Genomic DNA, 26,043 nt, shown 5'->3' on the forward strand with positions numbered 1-26,043 from the left:
GCGGCCTTTATGTGACACTGGTTGAGTGATTGGGTCGAAGAAAACTCTTACTGAGCCCCCTTAGGCTACCTTGACGTCGGCTGTTTGAGTCCTTCCATCGTTGCAGAAAACCTTGGTGACGAGACCCATTAGCCATTCATCACAATGGGCTTACTCATCTTTAGATGGACGAGGACCCTTTTTTTTTTATCTATTTCAACGCCTACCATTTGTCCTGGATTTGGAGACATTCGACTGGTGCCAGAATGAGGAAGGGTCGTTGCGGTACATGTTGTGGAAGAAGATACAAGGAGTATTTGCAGAAGTTGCCATCTTCTTGATTAGAAGTTTATCCCCTCGGTATGAGAATACTGGGATTGGTGGCTTCCACTAGTCATTTCTACAAAGAAAAAGGGTGAAGACTTGTGGTCCAGCAATATGAAATCAGCTATTCTGAGTGCGATTTTACTTGTGTTCCCAGGATCCTACCATGATAAGATGAAACCCCATAGTGCATTGTTGGACAAGATTGGTAAACTGAAGCTTTGTAGGCTCCTGTGTGAGCGCGGTAGTCATAAAGGTCCATGGACAGAGAAGAATCTATGGAGGGCATCGATGAAGCAGTCAATCCCTTTATTGTATACTGCTGTATGAATGCTAAGAAAGGTGAACAGCAATGGGGTCCTTCACGTAATGACCGGCCATGAGCTGAAGATATCAACCCCAGCAAAAGTAAAGGGTGAGTCTGCTGAGAGATTTGCCATTTGTTGCTGTTTGGGTCTCCACATCAACTTATCAAACATAAAATATTTATAAAGCATAGAGAAGAAGCATCCCTTCATATCTACTATCCACAAGTGCGCTGGCGCTGCTTTTTGACTTGGTTCCCATTCATTTTCACTACTTTGGCTGACAGTTATCTTTACCGACGTCCGCATAAATTTGAAAATTCGGCTTGGGTTAACGTTCATGTGTTCCATATTTCAAGGGGTGGGCTAAACCACATTTAGACAGCTTTGGTGTCGGCTTACCCCTATTAAAACAATGAGAATGGGGGTTGAGAATCTACCACGTTCTCTCCACCATCACCATCTATCACTGGAAATGTGGAACTCCCCCATACATCTTATACTGTGGAGGCAGGTTTGGCCAGTTCTTATATAAGGTGTAAGGGCACTTTTAATTGTTGTTGGATTATTGCTCTCTTTGTGATATTGTCCATCTTCTCACGTTAGACTGGATTATAACTTCCTACGTGTCCAACGCTTGTAACTAGGATGTTCCAGCCATGACACTCTGGGAATGCGTACTTTAGGGAATGCGTAAATAAGATGAGCCAGACTGCTGCTTTTAGAGCAGAATGGTGGTTGGTAACCTAGACAATGAGCTGTCAACAACGAGAGGAAAGAAATGGCATATCAGAAGGACACTAAAGGTGCCGATAATCGTCCCGTGTAATAGAAGGCAACGATCAGCTGACATGAACGATGTTGGCTGATCGTTGCAGGCGTTTGTCTTTTAACATGTTGAAAGACAAACGACTGTGATAGCAGTGATATGCTGCTATTGTTCCGTGGAATAGCCTCTATCCTCTATGGGCTGCCCTGACGATCTAGCCATCACCTGGGCATCCACCCTTAACCTCCCCTGCACTTGCCCGCTCGCTGCCGCCGCGTGTATTAGTGGCAGCAGTGAGCAGGGAATGAGGAGAAAACGCACGCCGACATCGCTCGTTTGCTCCTCTAGTAGCCCTGTGTAATAGGGGCTTAAGGGCCCGTTCACAGTATGGAATCGCCGCTGAAATTCCGTGTGGAACCCTGCCCTCGAAATCACCACCTAATCCTTTCCGCTATCTGTTTCAATAAGAGGTCTTGGGCACCTCTGCACTCCGTGCGGAGAGTGGAGGCGCGTGGAATTTTGCCACAGAATTTCGGCACCAATTCTGTAGTATGAACAGACCCTAACTTGCTAAATGGATGTATTTGTAAAAATATTTAACTTGAAGAATCCTAAGTATGACTATATTATTACTGATGGGAATACCCCTTTAGGTTTACTGTCCCAAGAGCATAACTCTACATTTATCCACATTAAACTTCATTTTCCATCTGTCTGCCCCCACGCCTGCGGCTTCCCCACATCCCTCTGTAGTGTATTATCCTCCTCTGTATTGATCTTCTTACAGAATTTAATATCATCAGGGAATATCAGATTTCTTCTCTGTAATCCTTTTACAAAGTCAATAGTAAATATATTAAAAAGGAAATATCCTAATACTGCCCCCTGTGGTAGCCCAGTAGTATCTGTGACCCAATCCGAGCTTTTTCCATTTATATCGATCCACTTTCCTAAGCTGGTTGTTTTCCCATTGTATTTTCTTTTAGTTCCATCCTCCTCATTTTATGTACCAAGCGTTTCTATGGCACAGTATCAAATGACGTTGTTGATGTTATTGTCCTTGTGCCATAGGACCCTGGGGTATTTCCTATTGTCTTCCCTAATAATGGATCATTTGCTGGATGTCAGCCATCGGTTCTTGGCTGAAGTGGATTAGCACTCCTCTGAGGTTATTATTTAGGTTAGGGCCAGTTGCTGATAAAGCCGTGTTCATACTGAGTGCAGGAATCGAACACTACCCTTGTGAGGGTGTCATCTTTTGTTGTAATTCGGTAAAGATTACTTTCCAGCAACCTCCTCCTTATCATCACATACAGACCTGAGCTTAGTTTTAGGCTTAGGGTTGAGAATGCAAACTGCAAGATTTAAGAGATAAGAAATAAAGGAAGAGAATGCCGGGGAGCAGTTGGCTTGGGCTCCCCTCTGAGCCATGTTCAATAAAACAGCAACATCTGAAAAACATTCCAAATTTCTTTAGATACTCTTTGTAATCTTGGAGTGATTTCCTTCTGGCCAATGAACTTATTGACAGTATGTGGCCAGTAGTTTTTTTTTAATGCATTCTTTGTCATTCACCATGTGGTAAAATTTATATGTTATCTCTCGTTCTCAGGATCTTAAAAAATTTAAAACATAAACTTAAAAAATTTCAAGTATAAAGGGGTTTTCCGCGGAAAAGACACCCGGCTCCTCAGCTGATTGGTGTCCACACTACAGAGGGAATCGGTCCAAAAAAAGTTGTCAACCTTCACTGTACAGCAGTGGTGACATGTCATTTTTTAACACTTATAACTTTTTAACTTTTCTGTCTATGAAGCTGTATAAGGACTAATTTTTTGCACCTTAATCTTTAGTTCCTAATGGCTTTTTATTAAATTTTGATCACTTTTTATTTCATTTTTGTGATATGCATAACCCCCCCCCACACACACACAATTCTGGCATTTGGTACTTTTACATTTTCACCTCCAGCTAAAAAAAAATAAAAAATTGTTGCAGATCAACTAGTGCAAGAGATTTGTAATTTACTTCTATTAAAAATTCTCAAGTTTTCCAGTACTTATCAGCTGCTGTATGTCCTGCTGGATGTAGTGTTTTCTTTTCAGTCTGGAGAGCAGGAGAGGTTTTTTTTATGGGAATTTTCTACTGCTCTGGACAGTTCCTGACATGGACAGAGGTGTCAGACTGGAGAGAATACACCACTTCCTGCAGGACATACAGCAGCTGAAGACTGGAGATTTTTATTAGAATCTCAGGCACTTTCTGACACCAGTTAATTTGAAAGTTTTTTTTTTCACTGGAGTATCCCTTTAACTTCTTAACAACCATTAGTACGCCTTTTTAGGGTCCGTTTACACACACGGATTATCTGACAGATATCTGCCAGATTTTTGCAACCAAAGCCAGGAATGGACTTTAAACAGAGAACAGGTCATAAAGGAAAGACTGAGATTTCTCTTTTTTTCAAAATCATTTCTGGTTTTAGCAGATATCTGTCAGATAATCTGTGTGTGTAAACAGACCCTTATGCTAAGTTTACACAAGGCGATTATTAGCCCGATCGTACGATTAACGATTTCGAGGAAACAATTTTTTTTTATAACGATCAGCGTTTAGACGGTACGATATATCGTACGAAAAAATCGTTTTGCGATCGCGCGCCCGCAGCCCGGCCCACCTGCAGCCCTCCCCCGCCGCTCAACCGCAGCCCCCTGCGGCGCCACCCCCGCCACTCCGATCGCCGCCGCTCCGATCGCCCAGCCCCCTCCCCCCCGCCACCTCTCCGATCGCCCCCCCCCCGCCTCCGATCGACGCCGCAGCCAAGAGCATACGTTAGCTGCTCCGCGCAGCAGGTCTTCGAGATCCCCGGATCCCTTCTTCAGCGCATTGATTGGCAGCACTGATTGGCTGAAGGGGAGCCGTTTGAAATTCCCGGCTCCCCTCTTCAGCCAATCAATGCGCTTAAGAAGGGAGCCGGGGATCTCGGAGACCTGCTACGCGGAGCAGGTAACGTATGCTCTTGGCTGCGGCGGTGGGGGCGATCGCGACGGCGGCGGGTGGGGGGGTTGATCGGAGGGGCAGGGGTGGCGATCGGAGCGGCGGCGGAGGGCGATCGGAGCGGCGGGGGTGGCGATCGGAGCGGTGGCAGGCGTGCCGATCGGGTGGCGGGTGTGCCGATTGGAGCGGCGGCGGGGGTGCCGATCAAGCCGGCGCAGGGGGCTGCGGATGAGCGGGGGGTCGGGCGGCTGGCGGCTGGACTATCGCGCGACGACTGTTTACACGGAACGATCGGCGAATTTTTTGCGAACTACGAACGACGATTTATGAACATGTTAAAAGATCAAAATGAATGATTTTTTGATCATTCGCCGCGTTTACGCATACGATTATCGTTCGAATTCGTTATCGTGAAAATTCGCCCGATAATCGCTCTGTGTAAACTTAGCATTACAGAGGCCCAATAGCCGTTGCCTATAGCATTGGGTGTGAGCTGTATGTTACAGCTGACACTTGTCTACAATTATTGGGAGCGGACTTCAACCCTGTGCATGCCGCGATCAGTATTGATCACAACATGCCCAGAGAGCCCTGACAGGTACTGGAACCGGGATCCAATTGGCACCCGCAAAGCTAAGAACGAGGGTGCAAATCCGTTAGGGCTAGGGCTAGGGCTGCCGGAGCGTAATACTTAACTTCTGTGACAGCCTCAGCCTCTCTACTGATTGAGTCTGCCTCAGGGTATGTGCACACTACGGAATCCCGGTGGATCACCCGCTGCGGATTCCGCAGCCTGCACCCGCTCATGGACACGCGCATCTCTGCTGTTCCCACAAGCTTCAATCTATGGTTTGCCAGATTCCGCCGTCTGCCCGAAGAATGAGCAGGTTCATTCTTCGAGTGCCTATGGGACCAGTGGAGATGCGGGCGTTTGCAAGCTGTGGAATCGGCGGCGGGTGATCCGCCGGGATTCCGTAGTGTGCACATACCCTGAGGCCGTTTTAATCAGCACAGCACCAATCTGACCAATCAATTCGATGTAGAAGCATAGCATTGATTAATGACTATGACTAATGGTGCATTTACACAGACAGATTTATCTGACAGATTCTTGAAGCCAAAGCCAGGAATGGATCTGAAAAGAGGAGAAATCAGTCTTTCCTTTATGACCTGTTCTCTGTTTATAGTCTGTTCCTGGTTTTGGCTTTAGAAATCTGTCAGATAAATCTGTCTGTGTAAATACAGCATAATTAGGTGCAATCAAATGACTGCATATTATAGTCCTCAAGAGGGACTTAAAAAGTCTGAAAAAAAGTTTTTAAAAATTTTAATAACTGCCCCCCTTTACCATTTTTCAAATAAAAAAAGTAATAAAATTTAAAAATTGCTGTGTGCGGATTTTTCTGAATTATTAAAATAAACCATTATTGATCCAGCATGGTGATCTGTCCAAAGGAAAAATAACACCGAATGAAAAAATTGCCTATTGTGATTTCATCTATTTTGTAAAATAGTATAAAAAAGAAAAAGAATCATCCACGCAAGTCTGATACTGAGAAAAAGTACAGGTCATAGTGCAGTAAGCAATAAGCCTTCATATGTCTCCGTAGATGAAAATGCAGAGGTTATAGAAGTCAGAATATTGTGATCCAAAATCATGGGGTTTTTTTTCCTTCTAAAAAGTAAAAAAAAAAAATTAAAGTTTGTAAAAAAAAGTATATAAAAATGGCCTATGGCTGTAATGGTACTGACTGATATTACATATCACTTTTATTGCAAAGTGAACAATGTAGGAGCAAAAGCTCTTAATGGGTGCAGGGTTTATTTTACGGTTTCAGACCACAATTTTTTTTTTCTGTTTTTCAGTATGTTTTATGATAAAATGAAGGATGTCTTGAAAATATTCGAGTTATGACCCTTTGAATGTGATGAGTTCCAAATTTGCCACAAATCGCGAAGTGATTAATAGTTTGGGTATTTTCATAGAAATACCAAATACCTATTTTATTTTTTATTTGAAAAATAGGGAGTGATTTTTTTTTTTCAAATTTTTTTTAAGTGCCCCTCCAATCTTCTAATTGCTTATTCAATCTTTTGCTATTGGAATACATTGAATTATTGATTTATTGATCAGGTGAGGGTCCTAGTGTTCAGACCTCCACCGATCAGACATACATCATCTATATTGTAGGTAGGAAATGGATGTTGTCACAGCTGACCGAAGCAAATCAGCTCAGTTTTCCCTGACTCATTAGAAATTTAATTTTTCAAAGCCTTTCCTTGTCGACACGTACTGCTGATTCAGCTGTTACCAGCCGCAGTCTCTGCAACGCATTAACCTAAATGAACCATTAGAGGGAGCTGCATGTTGCAATATAGCATATACTGCAGAGAGCAGACAGTGCCTTGCAGCCTCTGTAGTCAGCGAGTATTTCTGTATGCATTGTCTATGCCAGCTGGCGGTGTCCTTAACAATACACTCAAAGAGTTACATCAAGTGCAGCTAACCCATACCCTGCTCTGTCTTGAAACAGCCGTATATTTATGTGGCACACCTGTCATGCTGACCTGATCAGTGTGATATTTCTTTCTGCTGGCTGAAGTTTGGGTATTCATGGGTATGATCACCCTGGGTCACTACTGTACAAGAGCCCAATTTGATCAGAATGGGGGTCACAGGTGGGTCCCCCGATGATCGCAGCCACCTTTGCTTCTTGACTGAGACAACAGTGACAGCCCACTCAGTCAATCACTGTCTGCTGTGCTGTTTTGTCTCAGTGATTGCCTGAGCGGGCTGTCACTTTCTATCCACGGCCGCTATAGAGTAAAAAAGTCCCATTAAAGGGGTAGTTCAGCAAAAAAAAAAGAAAAATCTTTCAAATCAACTGGTGCCAGAGAGTGCCTGAGATTTGTAATTTACTTCTATTAAAAAATCTCAAGTCTTCCAGTATTTATCAGCTGCTGTATGTCCTGCAGGAAATGTTTTATTTTCAGTCTGAAACAGGGCTCTCTGCTGACATCTCTGGCCGACACAAAAACTATCCAGAGCAGGAGAGGTTTTCTATGGGGATTCCCATAGAAAACCTTTCCTTCTCTAGAGAGTTCCTGTCTGGGCCAGAGATGTCAGCAGAGAGCCCTGTGTCAGACTGGAAATAAAACGATTTCCTGCAGGACATACAGCAGCTGATGGCACAGGTGGCACTGTAGAGATTTCTTCTTGCAAGCGTACATCTAATTTGCATACCTTAACCCAGGGAGCATTATAAAACTTAAAAGGCTGTATTTCTGGGGGGAATCTGGGGGAAGCGAGTGCTGACCTGTCAGCTGGACATTCGCTTCCCTCTCGTTCCCTGTTCGCTGTTGAAGTCAGCGGCTGCCGCCGCCGCTCCTATTTTGCATGGCGGTGTTTAGCAGACTGTCCCTGCACAAATCGGGATCTTTTAACATATTGAAAGACCAGAATCAGCCAACATTGTGCATGTCGCCTGATCGTGGCCTTTCAAAAAGGTGCAGGCGTGCCACACGAAAAAGTACGACAAGCGGTCTATCGCATGTCCACTCTAATGGTCCTTTTACACAGAACAATTGATCGTTCGTTTTTGCACGATAACGGTCGAATTCGAACGATAATCGTACGTGTTAACGCAGCAAACGATCAAACGACGAGCGATAAATCGTTCATTTTGATCTTTCAACATGTTCTCAAATCATCGTTGATCGTTCGCAAAAAATTTGCAAATTGTTCAGTGTAAACAGTCTTTCAACGATTTCACCTATGTGTGAGATAGGCTTAAACGATTGCAAAACGATCGCATAGCGAATTTTCCGTACGATGTATCGTTCCGTCTAAACGCTGATCGTTATAAAAAAAACATTGTTCATTCAAAATCGTTAATCGTGCGATTGGGCGAATTTTCGCTCCGTGTAAAGTACCATAAGGGCCCTATTCCACCGGACAATTATCGTTCGCATAATCGCTAACGATTAACGATCTCAAACGACCGCTATTGCGAAAGACCTGAAAACGTTTACTCATTTCCATGGAACGATAATCTTTACTTATGATCGTATTTGCGATCGTTTTTTCTTCGCTATTGCGTTTGTATCTACTGTGAACGACCGAACTACGTCTTATTCAATGCGAACGATTTGCAAACGTTTTGCGAACGAGCAACAATAAAAATAGGTCCAGGTCTTATAAAGCGATCAACGATTTCTCGTTTGGTCGTTAATCGTTAACTGCATTTCAACCGAACGATTATCGTTTAGATTCAAACGATTTAACGATAATCTGAACAATAATCGTCCGGTGGAATAGGGTCCTAAAAAGAGATGGACCCCAGACCTACCACATTCCCTCCCCCTCCGGCTCCGGGCCAGAAGGCTCCTGCAAGGGTTCAGGACAAATATCCTCACTGCTGAAGCGGAGAGAGGACCAATGTGGCTTACAGCAACCACCTCGGTGTCAGCCCAAGCGTTCGCCAGTGAACAACCACCAACGGTTTGGCTTTCTCCCAAAGGAGACCCATGGTTGCTGGGAGGCAAGGAACCTAATGGCCAGCAGCTGCTGCTTTTTCCCCCACTACTCCTGCCACACTTCTAGCTGCCCCCGGCACTGTTGTGGTGTCCTGTGTTCACTGCAGACACCCATCATGAAGTCTGGCTGGGCTGGAGAAGGAGCGGAGTCTCAGCAGGGGGATGTGAGAAGTGGAGTGCTCTGATCCCGCAGGCAGACCCCACACAGCCTGGGCTCTATCAGACAACAGCACTAAGCCCTGCGGTGGTCTTCTGTACCCGCGACACTATAGAGTAGGGGAAATAGAGCAGCCAGCAGGCCAGATGACATGTAATAGAGAATCAGGGAGGCGTGGTGGATTTACCGCAGCGCATTGGGGGCAGCTAGCGGCGTCGGAAGATGCATCATATACAACGTTCACCGACTGGAGGGACAATGAGCATCCCTCGGGCAGAGAAAAAAACTGCTCCAGACAGCCGACACCATGACACGGGCTGTAGTATTATCCTGAGGGACGGGGATCCTGGTCACTGACACCAGACACCACAGTTGTGCCAGGGGCAGCTAGATGTGTGCCAGGAGTAGTGGGGGAGGAAGCAGGAGCCTGTCCTGCCATCCATAGCCCTAACAGCATCCTCTCCAGCAGCTGCCGCACACCCCGCACCTCCATACAGTGTATCGTAACATCAGCTTTTTTGGAAGGACTTCAAGACTTCCAGTGGTAGTAAGTGCATGAAAAAAGCTCTATATGTGCATTTCCTGTGATTAGTGTCTATTGGTAATTTGTATAACATTTGTGGGGCAATACAATACATTCATATAGCTTTTGGCCGAAATTCTCTTTTAAGACTCCCTACTATTCCATCTGGTAATCTACATAAGGAAAAACAATACCCCTAGAGAGCTAAATCCCCTGGAAATTTGTGATGGCTCAAAAAATGGCCACCCCTATTCCACGGGACGATTATCATTCCCATAATCGTTAACGTGAAACGATCCAAACGACCACTATTACGAAAGACCTGAAATCGTTCATCCATTTACATGAAAAGATAATCGTTACTTATGATCGTTCTTGCGGTCGTCTTGCCGCTATTGCGTTTGTCACTACTGCGAACAACTTCTTATTCAATGCGATCGATTTGTGAATGAGCAACGATAAAAATAGGTCCAGGTCTTATTGAACAATCAACGATTTCTCATTCGGTCGTTAGTCATTAACTGCTATTCAAAAGAACGATTATCATTTAGATTCGAACGATTTAACGATAATCTGAACGATAATCATCCGGTGGAGTAGGGCCCTTAAGGGCCCTATTACACGGCACGATTATCGTGCGAAAAATCGTTATATCGTTCGAATTTAAACGATAATCGTTCTGTGTAATTGCAGATAACGATCGAAAAATCGTTCGTATGTTGTTGATCGTTGATTTAGATCTGAACCTAAAATTTTCGTTAATCGTTCGCTGTAATTCCACATTCGTTCGCTCAATTTCCGCGTTTTTTCACTAATCGTTCTGTGTAATTGTACATTGTTCATTGTTTTTCTGGGATCAGAAGGAATAAACAATCGTAGTAACAATCGCAATAACGATCGTAGTAACGATCATAGCTAACAATCATCGTTCTGTGTAATATGGGGAAAGATTTTAGGTTAACGATAAACAAACTCGTTTCCGATTGTTTATCGTTAATCGTTAAAAATTGCTCTGTGTAATAGGACCCTCAGCCCACATAGGAAATTGTCACCCTGTTGTCTTGGACAAGGCTGCCTAGATATGGGGCATGAGTATATATCAGTGCATATCTAGGTAATTCTGGAGTCTGTAAAAATTGGGTGACAGCCCATTTGGGAGCTATAATAGCCCAGTATGGGAGCTTTGTACCATATAAAGTAGGCTTCCGCTGTGTCTTCTCTCGCAGGCTGTCACGCAGGCTGCTCTGCCGTCAGATGAATCAGATCCAATATGAACAACTATATTTTTACTTCCCCCTTTAGTGACGCACATTAACATTTATAGCTTGCTGTGTCTTTATAGCGTCCAATGTGACAAATTATCCGAATTTCCCGTTATTATAGTATATCATCATCGAGAATTCCTAAATCCCGAATCTGCTGTGTCCCCATGGCAACTCTTCCTGTTTCTGTGCTCTGGCAGACTCATGCCAACATTGGAGGCACAGAACTCTGTCTCATTACCCTTTGATATGTCTAGCATAGGAGAGATGATTGGACCCTATGATAACACTAAACTGCCAGTGCGTTGGAGCAGGAAGTGTTGTTGTAGCTTAAAGAGTCACTGTCATTATAAATATCTTTGACATGTCCATTCTTCAGCGCAGAGAGAGGAGGTGCACAAGCCTCCCATAGACTGCGATTATGACACGGAGGCTCCGCCACAGAATTCCGCCAGTTTTACTCCATGTAAACTGGCCCTTAAAGGGGAACTCTGGATAAGAAAAACTTGTTTTCTATTAAAAGTACATTAAAAGTTATATAGAGGTGTCTATATAATGTATTATCGTATCTGTGCGGTTCTGCCACACTGGTAGCTGATAGAAATCCAGGAAGTGAAAAAAAATGGCCCCTGTGCCAATTCACATTGTCTCCTGCTCCCACTGCTCTCCCACCTTTGGAGACAAATCTTCCATGCCTCTGTCTCACATTGTGTGTGTTTGCTGATGATGCAGACAGGGGGCAGGGTGGGATCTCACAGGAGGCTTGGCTGGATCCCCTGAGTGATCCACCATCTCTGAATGGCCAGAAGCAGGTGCAGCACTAATTTTACTGATTGGGATGGGTGGGGGCTGTGATGATCGCATAAGGGAAAGCATTTAATTCTGGGAAATGCTAAACCAGGAAGGACAGAAACACAATACAGAGCAAAAAAAACCCCCAAACAAATGGATTTTTGGTAGTTTCAAAACTGGGATAGATAGGTAAGTAATGCTATATGCTTCTGCAGAAGTTTCATTTTTTTTAACCTCTACCTGGAGTTCCCCTTTAAGGATCACTAATACACAATCAGTGGCATAGGAGTAAGAGAGGTCGCAGCTGTAACTGAGCCCTTAAATAGGAGGGATCCAGAGGCCCCCCTCATCATGTTAAGGCTATGTTCACATGCTGTACAAAAAATGGCCGTACCGCCGTGAATGGCCATTTAACAATACCTACGGATGGGACTTATCTACTGCTTATACAGACACATTTTATCTAAGCACCTAGATAGATTTTCACTTCTGTTGCGGGAAAAATGGGAGGCAGATATTGGCCCTATAGAAGAAGGACAATGGACGGAGATAGCGGAAATGACACCTAAACTGTCCTTAGGGGAACAACATCGGCTCTCACACCTCTACCTGTTACATCGTGTATATCGCACACCACAATTCCTTTTCCGTATAAATGTCCGGGACACGCCCATGTGCCCGCGATGTCATGTACATGAAGGGGGGTTATTGCACATGTTCTGGCGATGTCCCAAGCTGTTCGGCTATTGAAGAGGGGTGGCGTCGGCAGAAAAGCATACTCAGTGGAATTGCAACAATCTCCACTGATTTATGTATTAGGATATGTAAAAGACTTAGCACTACCTGTTGTAGAACAAACTGCAGTAGCCCGTATTTTGTTCATGGCACGTAAGCTCATTGCACAGCACTGGCTAGAGGAGACCCCTCCTTCGGTATTGGAATTTGTGGGAAAGTTTAATTGGTTGATTGGCATAGAAAGGTATGCGTATGAGCAACGAAAAGCTACCAAAAAATTTGAGAAACTCTGGGGAAAATGGTTGGCTATCCCTGAACTAGTGTCTCCAGGTTCTCGCACATAAGTTGGGACGTATGATGTACGGGTAGGAGGGAAGGTATATATTATCATTGCCTGTATCTTATCCCCGCTGGTCAGCGGAAGGTGTGCAGGGCTTGGCTTAGCCAGGCTCCTTATTTGTGCTTTGCATTTAATGGTTTTCTCAGTTCAGTTTAATATCCGGAAACATTCATGCGGTGGAATGATGTCAAGATTTGTGGACTGCAGCATTTTACATATGCTCACGAGGACTGTGGAACTGACAGGACTGGGGGGTGGGGGGAGGGTTAGGGAGGGTAGGGGTCGGAGGGTATGCCCTCTGGGGAGTTTTTGTTGTTAATATAAAAAATGCCTATCTTTTAATAAAAATAATTTTGATTAAAAAAAAACAATACCTACGGATGGAATTAATGAACATGGTAGTGTTAAATAGCTGTACACGGCAGAACGGCCGTTTGTACAGAGTATGAACATAAACACCAACTATGTTTTTTATCAATAAAAAAATATATATATATATATATTTAGGCTATGTTCATACAATGTAAGAGACCAACAGTTCCATGACCGGGTCGCGGAACGAGCAGTCACAGAAATGATCATTAGCAACGCAGAGTTCTGATGTGGGCACATCCGTGTGCGCCCGCATCAGAACTCCCCACTGCACACTATGAAGCATACAGCCGGAGCCGCTCGCTCTATAGTGTGCACTGACAGGGTTTTCTGTGGCCGCTTTTCTATGAATAGCGGCCACAGAAAACTAACATGTCAGTTGTTTGTGCCGCCGCTAGGGATAGTGTATTCTATGTGTATATGATCCGGCCGGAATCCCATAGACGACAAGGTAACGTATATTTTCGTAATAATCACAACCGTTCCCTTTAACAATAGAGAGATCCAAGGAACTTCACATTGTTTACCTCGCATTTCTTGGAGCTGTTATCATTGGTTCCTGTTCACACCATCTCCACACCCAATCACAGAGAGAGGTGAGAAGAAGCTTTACACCTCTGGAGAAATGTGAGATATAACGCGGCTGCTGAGCTCCCGAAATCACACACCGCACAGTAATAAGATTATTAACCCCTTTAAGGGAAACATCAGGAACAGGTTTTTACATCTCATAATCAGCATGGTTTTTGAGGTGAAACGGCACAGAACTGCAGTGAATTTTATGCGTGTGGTTTTGGTGCCCTGTATTGTATACAAGAGAAAGATAGTGTACAAGAGAAAGAGACCTATGGTTTTACAGGTGAGAAGGAGGAGGGAGCAGTACAGACAAAGAAGACTTCTCCATAGTGTTGAGGGTAGAGGGTACAATATAACAGCTGGTCACATGACTTTATAAATTAAAGTGGGAGATTCACTGAGAGCAATTGCTTTCAGATAGATAGATAGATAGGAGATAGATAGATAGATAGATAGATAGATAGATAGATAGACAGTAGATAGATAGATAGATAGATAGACAGGAGATAGATAGAGAGATAGATAGATAGAGAGAGATAGATAGATAAATAGAAGATAGATAGGAGATTGATATGGATAGAAGATAGATACATACATGCACAGCTTTTACTTATGTTCATCTTTCTATTCCATCTTCATTATCATCCTCTTATACAGCTCTTACTCATCTTTTTATCTTTCATCTCTTTACAATGTTTTCTTGTCTTTTTTTTCTTCCTTTTTATCTTTTTTTTGGTGCACATATTTTCTGTCATCTTCACCTTCATCCCTTTTGGCTGATTTTTTGGATTCTTTTACCTTCCCCATCCACCTTTTCTCCTTGGTTTTCTTTAGGATGTTTTTCCTTCATCACCTTCGCCATCACGGTATATCTTTTCCTTTCTCCTATCTTTATCATCTTGTTTCTTTTCTTTATCCTCTTTATCATTTTCAGCTCCATCCTCATTATCTTCTAGGTTATCTTCTCCACTGTTTGATGTTTCCCTCATACTATGGCATAGATGAAGTATAGCATAAGTGGTCACTTGTGAGGTTACATTGCTCCTCTTGTGCGTTGCATCCCCTGATGTGTTCCCCTGACACACACCGCTGTGTACTACATGTGCTGGGTGCAATTATATCTTGTGGTTTACAGGTCAGATATAGCCCTGTGTGTAAAAGAAGGCAGATTATCCAGATTACATATATAGAGAGCTGCTTTATTTGTGCCTTAATCTCAATCCTTTGGCTATTTCTAACCTGGAGCCCCTGGACACTTGTGAACTTACTTCACCCTTTCGCTTTCTATTACTCATTACAAGTTGCTGTTAGAGCAATATTATTTATCCGTCCCCTATCTTTTATACACCATCTCCCCATCCTTTATACACCATCTCCCCATCCTTTATACACCACCTCCCCATCCTTTATACACCACCTCCCCATCCTTTATACACCACCTCCCCATCCTTTATACACCACCTCCCCATTCCTTATACACCACCTCCCCATCCTTTATACACTATCTCCTCATTCCTTATACACCACCTCCCCATCCTTTATACACCATCTCCCCATCCTTTATACACCATCTCCCCATCCTTTATACACCATCTCCCCATCCTTTATACACCACCTCCCCATCCTTTATACACCATCTCCCCATCCCTTATACACCACCTCCCCATCCTTTATACACCATCTCCCCATCCTTTATACACCACCTCCCCATCCTTTATACACCACCTCCCCATTCCTTATACACCACCTCCCCATCCTTTATACACCACCTCCCCATCCTTTATACACCACCTCCCCATCCTTTATACACCACCTCCCCATCCTTTATACACCACCTCCCCATTCCTTATACACCACCTCCCCATCCTTTATACACTATCTCCTCATTCCTTATACACCACCTCCCCATCCTTTATACACCATCTCCCCATCCTTTATACACCATCTCCCCATCCTTTATACACCACCTCCCCATCCTTTATACACCATCTCCCCATCCTTTATACACCACCTCCCCATCCTTTATACACCACCTCCCCATCCTTTATACACCACCTCCCCATCCCTTATACACCACCTCCCCATCCCTTATACACCACCTCCCCATCCCTTATACACCACCTCCCCATCCTTTATACACCACCTCCCCATCCTTTATACACCATCTCCCCATCCTTTATACACCACCTCCCCATCCTTTATAACCCACCTCCCCATCCTTTATACACCACCTCCCCATCCTTTATACACCACCTCCCCATCCCTTATACACCATCCCCCATTCTTTTTACACCATCTCCCTATTCTTTAATCACCATCTCCCCATTGTTATTATATCCCTGTGATAGGCTTCAAAGTCAGCTCCAGATAGTTGTTTTTTTTTCTTTTTGTGTCAGAGGCTTGGCCCACCATAAGTGGTAGCATATCAATTGTACTCACACCAAAATGTTACTTGTCCCTCTCTTTTTTAGGTCTGCCCCAGCTGCTGGTCCCCCCGATGCCCCCGCAGAAGGCGGAGGACCTCAACAACCCCCCAACCTCACCAGTAACAGGAGGCTGCAGCAATCCCAGGCACAAGTCGATGAGGTGAGCCCTGAGGAGCGGTGTTGGGAGGTTCCATAGTATGGATGCCATGCACTTAATATCTGTTCTCCTCTCTCCAGGTGGTGGAAATTATGCGTGTGAATGTAGAGAAGGTTTTGGAACGTGATCAGAAGCTATCGGAGGTGGACGAACGCGCAGACGCTCTGCGGGAAGGAGCCGAGCAGTTTGAAACCTGCGCTGCCAAACTCAAGAACAAGTACTGGCTGCAGAACATGAAGGTGTGTAAGGAGGGGGTCTACCTATTCCCTTATATTCCAATGGCTTTAAAATCCATGGCTCTGTATTGTCCGAACAACAGTGAGGAGGTTTGGGTGTTTGCAGGTTACCAAGGTCCTATGACAAAAATTTCAATTAACTCCCCTAGCCTAGTCATAGACTATATACAGTATATCAGTAATATTAGATTGGCCACTCCAGTCTTGCTCATCACATCTGAAGACCATGGCACTGGAATGCCTTGTGCCTTTGCCACTGGACCGACACACCTTGGAACTTGGACATTTGGATTGTGTGTCTTGTATTAGTTTGGGTTGATCCATCCTGGGTCACATGAATGGATGCCGAACCAATACGCAATGTATCAGATGTTATGGCACATGTAATGGCAAGCAATTACTCTGTTTCTGATGGTTGGTAGCCTGTTTGGGCATGGTCACAGGTCATACAGTAAGCATATGGTAACAGAAGATGACACTATGATGTAGACTTTTGTTACCCTCGCTGGACACTGTCTGCCCTGCCATTACTTCTCTCTTACACTTTGCTCTTCTCTTTTCAGATGATGATCATTATGGGAGTGATATGCGCTATAATCCTCATCATAATTATTGGTGAGTGGTCTGTGTGTCACATATATATGTATATATTTGTGTCTATGTAACTGGATCTGTGCTGTATATACATATACATGTCCCAGTATACTAATTGTTTTACTTTGTTTTTTTTTTCTCCTCCCACCACCTCGCCCCTGTTCTGTACCCACTCCTTGTATCATCCTATATTATCCCTACCCCACCTTTCTGCACTCCATGTCCTTTAAAATAACCCCTATCCTTTCTGCACTCTCTTTCCCATCCCGTCTCTTGCCTCTCCCACTGGTGTCCCTGCCATTTTCTCTTCTCCCAACCTCAATCTCCTCTTTACCTTTCTTATTTTTTTTTTTCTTCCAGTTCACTTCAGCACCTAAGGACGGCGTATCCCTCCCCATCTCCCTGTCTTAATGTTTTTTACCCCCCTTGGCTGGATCTATCATTGATACCCCCAGCTGGAACCAGACAAAACGCAACATAATTCCCCCTATTTTCTGATTTTCCTCTTCCCCTCCTAAGTGGGGATATATATATAAATATATAAGGGCATATTTGTGCCCAAAAAAAAAAATGTGCCAAAAATGGCTTGCATGACTTGCACCACATTTATTTTGTGTTCTAGACCCATTTTAGTCAGTTTTGTGCCTTGCCAGAGAAAGGGCGTGCCTTATTGGGAAAGGTGCATGGATTTTTTTTTTTCTTCCCAAAAGGACAGGGGGTGTGAGCTAAATACGACATTGTGTGCCAAAAATTTACCAAAATTTTGGCGCACAATTGTGATGTGAAGTAGGCCAGCCTATAGCGGGTGTAACCTTATACTAGACAGTCTACAGATACACCAGCATGAGCTACTGTGACAAATGGCACATATGACATGTGTGCTAGTCACAGTTTTAGTAAATTCCCTGAACCGTGTAGAAGCCATCTTTTCTCCCTCTCTCTTCCATGTCAATTACCCAATGACTGGAGGTCTCCACTAGGTTATATATATATATATAGACGCATACATATATATGCCATGCTTGACACGAGTAGGAGGAGGAACGATCTCACAGCGTAATTTGGCAAGTAGAAGAGATACTTAGATGGACGTCCTCAGTAGTAAAGGTTCCGATTATTTAGTAACAAACATAAATTGTGAGGTTAATAAAGGGAGGGACCCATGAGGATAGTATATGCCATCAGAGTATAATGAATATGTAATAACAGACTCATGGTAATAGAGATAGTTGTCATCGCATGGGAGGCTGATGAGGGGAAGGACCTCTGGGGGTACGGGGAGAAGAGGCTAGAGATAGAGTGAAAGAAGTGTGTACAAAAAGCAGTAATAGTAAATGACTGGACAATAGCCATGGTTCAGGAGAGCCGAAATATCGGTATTACCTACACTACTTTCTGTTCTGTTACATGAATCATCTGACTCACAGTGCAAAACTCTACTATCCAAGCTCTGCTAATAAACTTTTTGTTGACTTGCATCTGGAGTGCTGTTTTATTAGGGCGCGTAACAAGTGGCCATGGGGCCCCATAAAAAAACATGGAATAGGGCTCCACGTGACCATCTTGAGTGTACAGAATATATATACTCCTATATTGACCACAAGATCGGCTTGTCCCCCAGCCAAATATATAACTCCTACAAAAAGGACACCAAAGTAATCAATAATTGTAATCTTTATTAATGAATTGCATAAAATCCTAACAGACAATAATAAAAAGCCAAAATAGCCATGCACATGGGACTAATGATGCACATGAAATTTAGAACAGTATTGTACAAGAGCCAGTAAACAAATTTAGCAGCAATCTATTAGTATTGATTCATTGCACAATCCCCTTCTTAAAAATTATTACACAAAAATCCAGTGGCCCAAAGTTGTAAACAAAGAGGGGTGAAATCAGATAATAGTCTTAATACCTGTGGTCAAGGTGAGGGGAGCGTGCACACACCTTGACCACAGGTATTATGACTATTATGCAATTTCACCCCTCTTTTTTTACAACTTTGGGCCACTGGGTTTTTGTGTAATCATTTTTAAGAAGATAATTGTGCAATGAATCAATACTAATAGATTGCTGCTAAATTTGTTTACTGGCTCTTGTACACAGTGTCACAGTAAAGAAATAACATACACATTGATGTCACAGTACAGGAATAACATACACAGTGATGTCACAGTACAGGAATAACATACACAGTGACGTCACAGTACAGGAATAACATACACAGTGACGTCACAGTACATGAATAACATACACAGTGACGTCACAGTACATGAATAACATACACAGTGACATCACAGTACAGGAATAACACACAGTGATGTGACACTACATGGATAACATACACAGTGAGTTCACACTACATGGTTGACGGACATAATGTTGTGTCAGTACATGGATAATTCATAAAGTGATGTCATAATACATTTTTATGTACACATTAATGTCATAATACATGGATAATGTACACTGTAATGTCACTATAGGAGCATAGTGCACACAGAGAAGTTGGTGCACAATATTATACACAGTAAGGACATAGTACACAAATTCATGTGAACCGGTTATGTGCACTGTGACGTCACTACCTAGAGATAAAAAACTAGTGATTTCATATACAGATGCACACATGATGTCACAACCTGGGGACAATAAACACAGCAAGAGTAACCAGGGTCACAAAATAAAAATTGAAGTGGAGCTACAGTCAGTTTTCAGTCAGAAATACCAAAAATCCCCCCCCCCCCCACAAAAAAAAAATAATATATATATACAAAGGCAGATCAGACCTCACAATTGAGTCCCTAAACATATTCAGACACCAGATCAGATTTATAAACTCATTCAGACCTCAGAGCAGACCCCCTATATTCATTCAGGCCCCAGATCAGACCCCTATATTCATCAGACATCAGATCAGACCCCTTTATACATCAGAGGACCTCAGGTGAGACCCCTATATTCATCAGACCTCAGATCAGACCCCTATATACATCAGACCCCTATATACATCACACCTCAGATCAGACCCCTATATAAATCACACCTCAGATCAGACCCCTATATCTATTAGACATCAGAACAGACCCCTTTATACATCAGAGGACCTCAGGTGAGACCCCTATATTCATCAGACCGCCGATCAGACCCCTATATTCATCAGACCTCCGATCAGACCCCTATATACATCAGACCTCAGATCAGACCCCTTTATACATCAGACCTCAGATCAGACCCCTATATTCATTCAGGCCTCAGATCAGACCCCTATATACATCAGACCTCAGATCAGACCCCTATATACATCAGACCTCAGATCAGACCCCTATATACATCAGACGACCTCAGATCAGACCCCTATATTTATCAGACCTCAGATCAGACCCCTATATTCATCAGACCTCAGATCAGACCCCTATATTCATCAGACCTCAGATCAGACCCCTATATTCATCAGACCCCAGATCAGACCCCTATATTCATTCAGGCCTCAGATCAGACCCCTATATACATCAGACCTCAGATCAGACCCCTATATTCATAAGACCCCATATAAGACCCCTATATACATCAGACCTCAGATCAGACCCCTATATACATCAGACGACCTCAGATCAGACCCCTATATTTATCAGACCTCAGATCAGACCCCTATATTCATCAGACCTCAGATCAGACCCCTATATTCATCAGACCCCAGATAAGACCCCTATATACACCAGGCCTCAGATCAGACCCCTATATACATCAGACCTCAGATCAGACCCCTATATTCATAAGACCCCATATAAGACCCCTATATACATCAGACCTCAGATCAGACCCCTATATACATCAGACGACCTCAGATCAGACCCCTATATACATCAGACGACCTCAGATCAGACCCCTATATTTATCAGACCTCAGATCAGACCCCTATATTCATCAGACCTCAGATCAGACCCCTATATTCATCAGACCCCAGATCAGACCCCTATATTCATTCAGGCCTCAGATCAGACCCCTATATACATCAGACCTCAGATCAGACCCCTATATTCATAAGACCCCATATAAGACCCCTATATACATCAGGCCTCAGATCAGACCCCTATATACATCAGACCTCAGATCAGACCCCTAAATTCATAAGACCCCATATAAGACCCCTATATACATCAGACCTCAGATCAGACCCCTATATACATCAGACGACCTCAGATCAGACCCCTATATTCATCAGACCTCAGATCAGACCCCTATATTCATCAGACCTCAGATCAGACCCCTATATTCATCAGACCTCAGATCAGACCCCTATATTCATCAGACCCCAGATAAGACCCCTATATTCATTCAGGCCACAAAAAAAGACTGACTAGAACTAATCAGATTCCTTACCAGACCCCTGCAATGACCCCATACTGCTAAAATTAATATCAGATCAGATCCCAAAATGAATAAAGACCTCATACCAGACAATGCTGAATGAACCCATGTGTGCCAGGCCCGGAGGGTGCTGGTGTTAGGATACCCTGCCTATGACGGAAGCCAGCCCAGACCATGGTCTTCCAGTTGACTACCCCTGGTTTATACTGTGGACTAAAATGTAGAAGAGTCTCGAAATACAATCTATAAAAGTCAAGCTGCACTATATATATGTTTTGGAAAACCCCTTTAATATTAGTGTAACCATTCGAGCTGACACCCCAGATGGGGGATCACCTCCTACTACACACATACGGAAAGACCCTTTTACTGCGAGTCGTGATTAAACCTACATGTCTTTAGCCCACATAATACTTTTCTCAGCCTAAGTCTGTAACATAAGCCAATTATATTTTGTATTAAATACGTTTTTAAAAAAAGCATCCGGTTGGGACAACTTACACTGACTGAAAAACATACAACAGATTACTCCTGATCTTTATGGCAATCTATTCCTCTGCCAAACTCTGTTTCCGTCTCCCGTGATTCAGTGTGAGATCATCCCAGAGACTCTCACACCCCCACCTCCTCTGCTTTATCAAACAATCCAGGAACTGGGTTACCTGTCCCATTTATTTTCTAGGTTTTTGTATTATTTTATTTATTTTGAATACATATTTGTTAAAATAAAAAATAAAAAACCTTTTTCATTATTATACTCTACGTTCTCTTTTATCTATTTTTAGTCGTCTTTTCATAAATATATTTTTTACGCCCCCTTATCCTAATCTATTTCTTTTTGTTCTTTTTTTCCCTTTCCCTTCTCTATTATATCGGCCCTTTGTCTCTGTGCTGCATCACCTCTCACACTCACATCAGTGCTTTTCCAGCTGACTGCGGGCTCCTCTCATTGGCCGTTGCCTGGCCACCGATACACATTCAGCCTTATACACTGTGACGCATCCTCCAGCTGTGAGTCATCAGGAAATATTCTCCTTGTCAGAGACTTGCTTGTAGCTCTCACTAATTTTAGTCTTTTGTTATTACGTTTATTACAATTACCAAGGTTTTTTTTTTTTTTTTTTTTTTAAGCTCTGTTATGTAACTCTGTAAAGGAATTTTACATTTCTTATGTGGAGTTTTTTTTCTGAGGTTTTTTTTTTTTTTTTTTGCTTTGTTAGAGATTCTTCAAGGTTAGGGAGGGACAGTGTTATGTATGCAGGTTTATACATGTTACTATGTAGGGCTATAATACATGTTCAAGAGTAGGGCAGAAAAAAAACTGTTTTGTTTCTGGTATTAGTTTTATTTTTATTTTTTTAATAAATTGTTTATTTGTAATGTTTCCATTTACATAGGAATAACAGAAATAGAGAGATCATTATCCAGAGACAGCATAAAAGTAAGAACAAAACGTGCAACAGTATGGTCACTGCCTAGGTCTGCACTTATTTTTCTTTTAATTTACCATTTATTTTCTTCATTATTTTACTTTATTTTATTAACCAGCTAGAACCCTTTATTTTAAAAGATTTTTTTATTTTTTATTTTAAATGTATTTTTATGTTATTTTATCTTTTTTATACTTCTGTGGCTGGTTTACTCCTCCTTTACATGGATGCATATTTGCATTTTTATTATGGCCACAAGTTCCAACCACCTAACCAGGCCGTAACTCCATAGTATGAAAGCAGAAATGCATCTGTATAACTTTAGTGTGAAACCGGCCTTAGGGTGCGTTTAGATGTGGATTTATAGTGTTGGTTCTGCAGGAAAAGGCTTCCTCTTGAGATACCAGCAGTAGTAGTAGTAATTCCAGTCCACCCTTATACACAACTCACAGAAAGTTTTATTTGACTTTAAAAAAAAGTTCCCATATTTCTAATCACCTCCCCAGTCTCCAGCAGCAGCCACTCCATGTGAGGTCCCCCAGTCTCCAGCAGCAGCCGCTCCATGTGAGGTCCCCCAGTCTCCAGCAGCAGCCGCTCCATGTGAGGTCCCCCAGTCTCCAGCAGCAGCTGCTCCATGTGAGGTCCCCCAGTCTCCAGCAGCAGCCGCTCCATGTGAGGTCCCCCAGTCTCCAGCAGCAGCCGCCGCTCTATGTAAGGTCCTCCAGTCTCCAGCAGCCACTCCATGTGAGGTCCTCCAGTCTCCAGCAGCCACTCCATGTGAGGTCCCCCAGTCTCCAGCAGTCGCTCCATGTGAGGTCCCCCAGTCTCCAGCAGCCGCTCCATGTGAGGTCCCCCAGTCTCCAGCAGCAGCAGCAGCTCCATGTGAGGTCCCCCAGTCTCCAGCAGCCGCTCCATGTGAGGTCCCCCAGTCTCCAGCAGCCGCTCCATGTGAGGTCCCCCAGTCTCCAGCAGTCGCTCCATGTGAGGTCCCCCAGTCTCCAGCAGCTGCTCCATGTGAGGTCCTTCAGTCTCCAGCAGCCGCTCCATGTGAGGTCCCCCAGTCTCCAGCAGCCGCTCCATGTGAGGTCCCCCAGTCTCCAGCAGCTGCTCCATGTGAGGTCCTTCAGTCTCCAGCAGCCGCTCCATGTGAGGTCCCCCAGTCTCCAGCAGCCGCTCCATGTGAGGTCCCCCAGTCTCCAGCAGTCGCTCCATGTGAGGTCCCCCAGTCTCCAGCAGCTGCTCCATGTGAGGTCCTTCAGTCTCCAGCAGCAGCTACTCCATGTGAGGTCCCCCAGTCTCCAGCAGCCGCTCCATGTGAGGTCCTTCAGTCTCCAGCAGCAGCCGCTCCATGTGAGGTCCCCCAGTGTCCAGCAGCAGCCGCTCCATGTGAGGTCCCCCAGTCTCCAGCAGCAGCCGCTCCATGTGAGGTCCCCCAGTCTACAGCGGCCGCTCCATGTGAGGTCCCCCAGTCTCCAGCAGCCGCTCCATGTGAGGTCCCCCAGTCTCCAGCAGCCGCTCCATGTGAGGTCCCCCATCTCTGCTTTTGGTAGTGGTGCAGTAGGTATTCCCATAATTAGGATGAAATGAACCATCTATGTGAGTGGTCATTCCTTTGGAAGGAGGTAGATCATCAATAAAATAAAAATTGAGCCCCATGCTGACACCAAAATCACCGATGATCAGTCGCTGTAATTCCACATTCCTCACTAATCATTTAGTGTAATTCCGCATCGTTCCTTTATTGCTGGAATAAAATGGAGTAGTAACGTTACGTAGTAACGATTGTAACTAAAGACTATCGTTCTGTGTTATGGTGTCTTTACACAGAGCGATTTATCTGACAGATTTTTGAAGCCAAAGCCAGGAATGGATTTAGGAGGAGGGGAAATCTCAGTCTTTCCTCTATGTCCTGTTCTCTGTTTATAGTCTGTTCCTGGCTTTGGCTATCTGTTAGATAAATCTCTAAACGCACCATAATATGGCAATGTATTTAAGGTTAAGGATTATTAATCTCGTTTGCGATCATTTATGGGTAATAATCGCTTTGTCTAATAGGGCCATTAGTGAGGAGTCGTTTGTATATCCTTCCCTTAGTAAGCTCAGGATCTCCTCTGGGTTTGCCCCTAAAAAGTTCTTTGCAGATAAGACTGTGTTTTCACATGTGTCTCTTTGTGTAGGCTCCGGGAACATTTTTTTAATCTAGGTCAGTAAGTAATTACAAAATTAAATTGAGAAAAGAATAAACATCGAGCTTGTCTTGGCGATAGTCTTTTGGATTCACAGATGAACTCTAGGTTTCTGTGATCAGTAAGCACAGGATTTGCAGTTCCCTCCGAAACATGTCGCTACTCTAAAAAGGCACATTTAATTGCTAGCTGTTCTTTATTCTCAGTGTTGTAATTTCTTTCAGATGAAGACATTTGATGAGAAAAATACGCACAAGGGTGCAGCAACATTTTATTTCCACATCACTGAGAAAGGACAGCCCTTACAGCTGCAGCTGATTTAGATTCATTACCTTTACCGGTAAATGGCAAATCTGGATTTGAATGAATTAAAGGGGTACTCCGGAGATTGACCCCAATAAAGGGTAAAAGTGACAGCAATCGGCTGAAGATGGGGAAAATGCCTGATCCTGGGATGATTGTGTCTTTAGAGCAGGCTTCAAAATGTATCCTCATTGGCTGCATATGTCCCTATGTAAACAGGGGATGTGAAGCCGATAACAATAAAACAAAACAATATGACAAACTGACAGCATGAGCATCCCTGTATCTGGATCGCACAGCATTGCATACTTACCTAGCTGGTTGCTGTGTGATCCTGTTCTCCGGCTGTCCCATCTGGCCACTGCATGTTCAGACCGCCCCCCCCCCCCCCTACAATAATTGGCAGCTGGAGGAGGCGGAGGCCTGAATATACAAGATAAAAAGGAGGTGATCTGAACGTACAGCGACTGGATGAGAGAGATGGAGAACAGGATGCCAGACCACTTAGCAGTGCACAAGGTAAGTATGTACTGCTGTGTGATTGGGAAACTGACAGTATATATCTGTCAATTATTATGGCTGCATGGAACAATACATGGTCATTTGTGCAGTCCGGCTGTATGATATCCCGTGCTGTGTAAAGGCACTGTAAGGTTTCGCTGATCGGCAC

At 43.7% G+C, this 26,043-nt stretch overlaps 1 protein-coding gene across 4 annotated transcripts in view; it reads left to right on the forward strand.

The window, feature by feature from the left end:
• Window positions 1–25,673, forward strand: part of LOC138801469 (vesicle-associated membrane protein 2-like) — a 47,213-nt gene extending 21,540 nt beyond the window's left edge. For 2 of the 4 annotated variants that reach the window (XM_069984452.1, XM_069984542.1), the window contains exons 4-8: window positions 16,139–16,253; window positions 16,331–16,489; window positions 17,050–17,101; window positions 22,852–22,895; window positions 25,295–25,672. In XM_069984452.1, the coding sequence (XP_069840553.1) occupies window positions 16,139–16,253; window positions 16,331–16,489; window positions 17,050–17,101; window positions 22,852–22,895; window positions 25,295–25,393 (469 nt within the window). In that variant the 3' untranslated portion in view covers window positions 25,394–25,672. Of the gene's footprint in view, window positions 1–16,138; window positions 16,254–16,330; window positions 16,490–17,049; window positions 17,102–17,440; window positions 18,531–22,851; window positions 22,896–25,294 lie in introns of those variants that run through there. The other 2 variants (XM_069984379.1, XM_069984622.1) reach the window with 2 other exon arrangements.
• Window positions 25,674–26,043: the final 370 nt, after the last annotated feature.

The sequence above is a fragment of the Dendropsophus ebraccatus genome, chromosome 1 (assembly GCF_027789765.1).
Source record: "Dendropsophus ebraccatus isolate aDenEbr1 chromosome 1, aDenEbr1.pat, whole genome shotgun sequence".
Taxonomy (NCBI): Eukaryota; Metazoa; Chordata; class Amphibia; order Anura; family Hylidae; genus Dendropsophus; species Dendropsophus ebraccatus.